The sequence below is a fragment of the Microtus oregoni genome, unplaced genomic scaffold, assembly GCF_018167655.1.
Source record: "Microtus oregoni isolate MIOR12 unplaced genomic scaffold, Mior012 000035F_ref0000213, whole genome shotgun sequence".
In the NCBI taxonomy this organism is placed as follows: domain Eukaryota; kingdom Metazoa; phylum Chordata; class Mammalia; order Rodentia; family Cricetidae; genus Microtus; species Microtus oregoni.
This window is the reverse complement of record NW_024543094.1, coordinates 23,199,196-23,205,195: the sequence shown is the minus strand read 5'-3', so window position 1 is coordinate 23,205,195 and position 6,000 is coordinate 23,199,196. Positions and strand designations below refer to the sequence as shown.

The 6,000-nt window shown below is 44.8% G+C and overlaps 1 protein-coding gene across 2 annotated transcripts in view; it reads left to right on the top strand.

The window, feature by feature from the left end:
- Window positions 1–613: 613 nt before the first annotated feature.
- The window catches only part of Cubn (cubilin), a 203,737-nt gene continuing 198,350 nt past the window's right edge, over window positions 614–6,000 (top strand). The window contains exons 1-5 of one of the 2 annotated variants that reach the window (XM_041630831.1): window positions 614–729; window positions 1,376–1,505; window positions 2,425–2,520; window positions 3,064–3,102; window positions 5,380–5,481. In XM_041630831.1, coding sequence (XP_041486765.1) covers window positions 617–729; window positions 1,376–1,505; window positions 2,425–2,520; window positions 3,064–3,102; window positions 5,380–5,481 — 480 coding nt within the window. In that variant the 5' untranslated portion in view covers window positions 614–616. The remainder of the gene's footprint in view (window positions 730–1,375; window positions 1,506–2,424; window positions 2,521–3,063; window positions 3,103–5,379; window positions 5,482–6,000) is intronic. The other variant, XM_041630830.1, reaches the window with a different exon arrangement.

Below are 6,000 nucleotides of genomic sequence, written 5' to 3'. Positions count from 1 at the left end.
CTCTGAAGTTATCCTTTGAGGCTCCTGAAAAGTGTCCTTTCTGGGGAACAACAACTTTGAATTTGGACAGAGAATCTTTCTCCTCTGCTTTCCTTTGCCTTTTACTGCTCATATTTTTGTTGTTTAGGGACAAGAAATGATTGCAAATTCAGATGCCTATTTCCCCATTTTCTGCTAAAAGTTTTATAGTTTGAGTTCTTAAATTTTGGTCTTTGAAGGGCATTTAGCATTAGCGTTTATTCATGGTGTGAGATAAGAAATCAGCTTCTCCAGCACATCTGCCTAAAGCCGAATGCCTTCTCAGCAAGGACTCTGTCAGTGGACGTTTCCAAAGCTTGCTGGTTACTGTTTCAAAGGTTAAACAAATAATGATTAAGTTGTGCATCACTTAAGGTAGATTTTGACCCTTTATAAGTTGAACAGTACTGGAGATCTAAGATCATTGACATTCCTCAGGAAGGACAAAATAACTTAAGCCTTCTTGGAAAGCCTGGAAAGTTAAAGAATATTCTACTGATCAAAGTACAGCCGCCTCGGTCACTGCTCTCAAATTCCAGACTCCGTTGGCTGGAGTGGTCTCCCTCTTGCCTGGCGAGCTGGGAGGCTGCTGAGGAACATGTCCTCACATTTTCTCTGGGGTTTGGTTACTTTGTTAATGGTAGCCAAGTTGGATGGCAAAACTGGGGAGCTGGAGCAGAAGCGACAGAAAAGGATCACTGATCTCCACCAGTAAGTAGATGCGTGGCTCACTGGGGCTAAGGGACTGGAGTATGTCCTTGGCATCTGTCCCAAGTAACCGGATAAGAAAAAGTGTAGCTATGTTCAGCGAGTCCGGTTTTATCCCAGGCTTTTTCAGACCCAGGCCAGCTGGCCTTGCTGAGTTCCCGATAGAACATCCCCATTCTCTCAGTGTGTGGGTGCACACCTCGTGGTCCTGAGTTCCTTGCTCATGCTCTCTCTCCTTCTGCTCCTGATTTGGACCTTAAGATTTCTGTCCGGTGCTCCAATGTGGGTCTCTGTCTCTGTCTCATCGGCGGGGAAGAGACAGAAATCTTTAATAAATAAATAAATTTTAAAAAAAAGAAAAAGTGTAGCATTTCCAGAGGAAAGCAGTGATGGTGGAAAGCCAGCAGGGAGAAGGCTGGTGCTGGTGTAAGGAATTGGTTTCCCAGTCACAACTGTGAATGAGTCCTCTCTGCAATACCTGGGAAATATCATTAAGAAATCCTCAGGGAACAGATGATAGATAAACAGAGGAGATTTGGCTGGGTTGAGGGCAAGGGGAAGACGTAGAGAGACTATTGCTATGCAGCAAGAAACTGGTTTAAAATTCGGTGTACTAATTGCTGATGGTTTCTCTGGTTGAATTGTATAGGCCTCGGATGACTACAGAGGGGGGAAACTTAGTGTTTCTTACAAGCTCTACCCAAAACATTGAATTTAGAACTGGATCCCTGGGAAAAGTCAAATTAAACAATGAAGACCTTGGTGAATGTTTACATCAGGTAACACACTGGAAAAATACAGATGTTGCTTTGTATATCCATCCGATAAAACTTAGCTGTCTAGCTCAGTATTAGTCGACACCTTGAATTGTGAGCATAGAGAACACAACGGGAAGATTAGTTCTTAAAAAGAAGCCATGTGAGGGCTTCATGGGGCGGGGGGGAGGGATCAGTTCCAGAGGGGGAGGCTCACTGTGCGGGGACAGATTCCACAGTCCAGAGCAGATCCAGAAAGAAACCCCGAACTCCTCTGGTGGGGAGGGAAATAAGGAGGGTACCGGAGGCAGGCACAGACGGGCTCTGCAGCGTCTTTGCCACACAGAGTGGGCACTCATTCTCAGGCTGTATTGAGTGTTTTCAGTTCTCAATATTGATGGCACCATGCGACGTGTCAGCCGTAATGTTAGAGCCAGCATTTAGAGCTGTGTCTAGGTCACACACTGTTGTGTATTATACGATTTGACTCCCGGATTCCCCAGGAAGGTGTTTATTACTCCTCCTCTTATGAGCTACAAGTGTGATGAATACGTTTTAAATGTTCAAAAATGCACAATAAATGATTGGGGCAAGATTTAAAATTCAAAACTGTACATTGTTGTGGTATTGGGGACTGAACCTGGGATTTTTGCATACTAGGCAAATGCTCTATCATTGAGCTATGTCCCTGGCCCTCTGTGCTTTTAAATGAGCACCTTAAAATGTCAGTATGTCATGGGAATACACACAGAGAAAGCAATGGCATGCTGCTATAGGAGAGTCGATGGGACTGTGCCATATCTATTTTGGACTAATTGTTATTACATGTGACATTGCTCTGGGGTTTATAATAGATAAGGCCTTCATGCTTGCTCCTGTAAGATGGAAATGATTTTTTTCCTGTTGCTCTTTTTCTTTATCTTCATTTCTTTTTTAAAATTAGATCCAGAGAAACAAAGATGACATTATAGATTTAAAGAGGAATGCATCTGGTCTTCCTCAAAACATACTTAGTCAAGTCCATCAACTTAACTCCAAGGTAAGCCTGACACACGAACTGCACACATCGTAAGAGCAAATGAATTCCTGTTAATCCAGCTTTGTAAGTAATGTTCTTCTCAGGTGATGCATCAACCCCGTCCCGTCTTTAGATGTTTGTCGTTATAACTGTGAGCTTTGGGGTTAAGTGGCGTAACTGTAGTGGAGGGTAAGGCATGGTGTCGGGCGGAAGACAGTAAGTGCTACGACAAGGCCTTGTTGCAAGACTTGGCTTTGCTCCTGTTCTGATAGCATCTTCCTTGCTGATGGAGGGGAGGGGGTTATCACTGTCGTTTGTGCCACAGTCACAGTGAGCCAGCTTATCTGTGGGCTGGACTTCTTTCTAAAAGACCTTTAAAATGTTACACTGTGGAAAAGAATGGGATGGAAAGGAACCCCCAGAAGGAGAGGAAGGAGGAGGGGAAAAGTAACTAACGAAAGTCAGAATAAAGAGCATCCCTAAAGGGGAAGCATAGCCAAGGTCACCATCACATGTGAGATGTCTCTGCCCGCTAATTGATGCATTCTCTTCCCACCTCTACAGCTTGTGGATCTTGAGAGAAATTTCCAGAGTTTGCAGCAGGTAAGTCCTGAGACTGGATAGTCACTGAAAATATATAAACGTCACTTCTAGGGTAGATATGGCTGTTGCTCCTCTGTACTCAGAAGACTGAGCCAGAATGATTGAACCCAACTCGGGTACATAGTGAGTTACAAGCCAACTTGGAGTCCATAGAGTGACCTTGCCTTAAAAAAATACAAAAATGCAGTCAATAGTCTTATTTTAAGCAGTAGATAATCAATAGCAAGGACTTGATTTTCCAGTGCTTGATTCTTGTTCCAACTTGTGTCCCCGAGGATGCATGTGAGGTCCTGGGCATTATGCCACCATAAGTCACTAAGAATGTGAGCTTTCGACCTCTCACAGCCCTCGGCCCCTTCCTTAACTGCCCACCCACCTTTAGCCACGCCACAGTGGGCTTACTTGAGTACTCTTAGCTAAGATTCTCCCAGCTGTCATCAATAACTGGGCTTCAAACAGTTACACAGCCTCTGTAAATTGAACTCAGAATCTCAGGGGTGTACACAATGTTCTCAGTTTCCTTAAAACCTCGCTGGCTGATAATCCAGCTTGAAGCACTTCCTAGAGCAAACACCCTATAACCTTGACATGGGTATGCCTCACTATGTAAGTTTATGCTTTTCACCTTCCCTGTGGGTAAATGGCTAAGGCTTCTGTTGAAACCACAACCTTCTGCCCCCCAAATGTATAGGATCTATCAATACTTTCAATTCCAAATGACATTTCTGCAATGTCCTGGTAATAGTGTCTGCTCTAAATAGTCACGGTTTATTTCTGCGGCAATTCAAGCATTGTCTTTTACCTTGGGAGTAAAGTTTGATGAGCAAGTTCATGCTCCCTTTTTATCACTGACAATGGATTGTACCACAGCCGTTATCTCTTCAGGGAATAGCTGTGCACATCACGTGAGAATGAGCAAGGAACAGTGAGCGTTGTGGAGCAAAGCAGCATGGGAGTTTTCTAGCTGCTATGATGCTTCCAGTTTTACTCCTGGTCAAGAACCAAAGATCGTGATCCAAAGGAGCTTCTGCTGTCCTCTCCCCACCACTCAGGGAGAGATTTTAGTGATTCAAGTGTCAGTGTCTTCCTGCCTTTGGATGGGACAAGGGCTCCATGGTCTGCACAGCTGCTCTGCTCCCCATTGTCTCCCTCTGACAGCTAGCTGATTTTCCTTCCTGCTGGACTCCCACAATCTCGAGCATTTTAATCCCTAGACAGCCTTGCTTTTGTTCACCAGAAAACTTGTAAGTTTGTGGCAAATGTTCTTCATAATGTCCTTTGATCCCTTAATGGACACAGCTCATTGTGGTTCTGGAACAAAGACGAACCAAAGGAAGGGAGAGAGCAGAGTTCATAATCACACACACACACACACACACACACACACACACACACACACACGTAGTCCTGTGGTTTAGGACAAGGGCAGAGAAAGAATGGGCTGTGCAGGAAACAGCACTGGGCCAGTTTATGGTCTTTCTTCTAGCTCTGAATTTATCCACAGACCCAAGTTGATTTCCTCTGAGCCTTTGGTTATACATGTGAAGGGATATATAATATACACTTTGTCCTTGATTTAAACAGAATTTTGCTAAAGCCAATACAGTAAAATACCTTGATTGCATCATGACTTGCCCCCTATGAAGCAGTTGCCTCTGCACCCCCAAGTCTTTACAAAGTGTTCAGAATTGAAACTGGTAGCTGACGAAGGGTGAGCTCCCTAGTTTGTGTGCACAAAGGTAGGCCTGTTTGCTGTGCTGATCTAAAGGCGGTCAGGTGAGCAGAGGGTGGAAGGTGTATCTTAGCTGGTCACATTTCAAACAAAGGGGCTTAGAGAAAAGAGTTCAGTCATCTGAGCCAACAGCAGGAGGGTGGTAATAAAAGATGATCAGTTTTCAAAGGCTTATCTAGAGGTACCCGAGATAAGACCACTAGGCAAAAGAATGGAAATTTCCATTACATTTTCTTACTGCAACAGGAACATCCACTTAACATCCAGACTTGAAAAGTTTATTCCTATCTGGTAGCACCTATTTCTCAGATGGGTGATGCTTCTAAGGACCAGGGAATTACCTCTCCTACCCATGTCTGGAGTTCAGAAAGCGTTAAGGAAAATGAGCATGGTTGTTATTTTCTCAAGAGAATTGACTTGATGGAGAATGCGAGTCATTGGAGGAAGTCTGGAGGAAGCCCTCGCTCCATCTGCAGCCTGCCCTGCGCTGTGTGCCAAGGACAAGGACCGTTCTCTTTGACTTTGACTGCCCTGTTGTTTTTCAGACCGTGGAGAGGAAGGTTTGCAGTAGCAATCCCTGCCTCAACGGTGGCACCTGCGTCAACCTGCACAACTCCTTCCTTTGTATCTGCCCTCCGCAGTGGGAGGTGAGTCACATTGTCTTTGACTTCAAAATCAAAGAGCTGCTGGCAGGTGGGTCAGCAGCGGGTTCTCTGGACTCATTCAGACAGATCTAATTATCCACCAACGTTTTTAGCATTCTGTGGCCTCAGGAGGCAGAGGGAATCGTGCCAAACGGTGGTGAGGTCGATGATTTAACCACAAGCCCTTGGCCCTCTTGAGCAGCTCTCTCAAATGGATAAGTAAATGGTAGGACATGGTAGTTCTGTCAGCGTTGCCTTGAGTAGTTCAGCACTGGAGAGCAGGGCTGAACCTTGGAGTGTGTGTGTAAGGAAGTATACTAGGCCCCTCTTAGCCGTAATGAAAATACTGCTAGCGGACATCAACAAAAAAGATCGCTAAGCAACTATCCCCAAGTATAGCATCCTTTTGAAACAAGGATTGCCTATGAAAAGATTCTCCTCATGTGGCCACTGTGCTCTTGTGAGGACCACTGTGCTCTTGTGAGGAACTCCACTGGGTCCAACCTGAGTTCTAGAGGAATC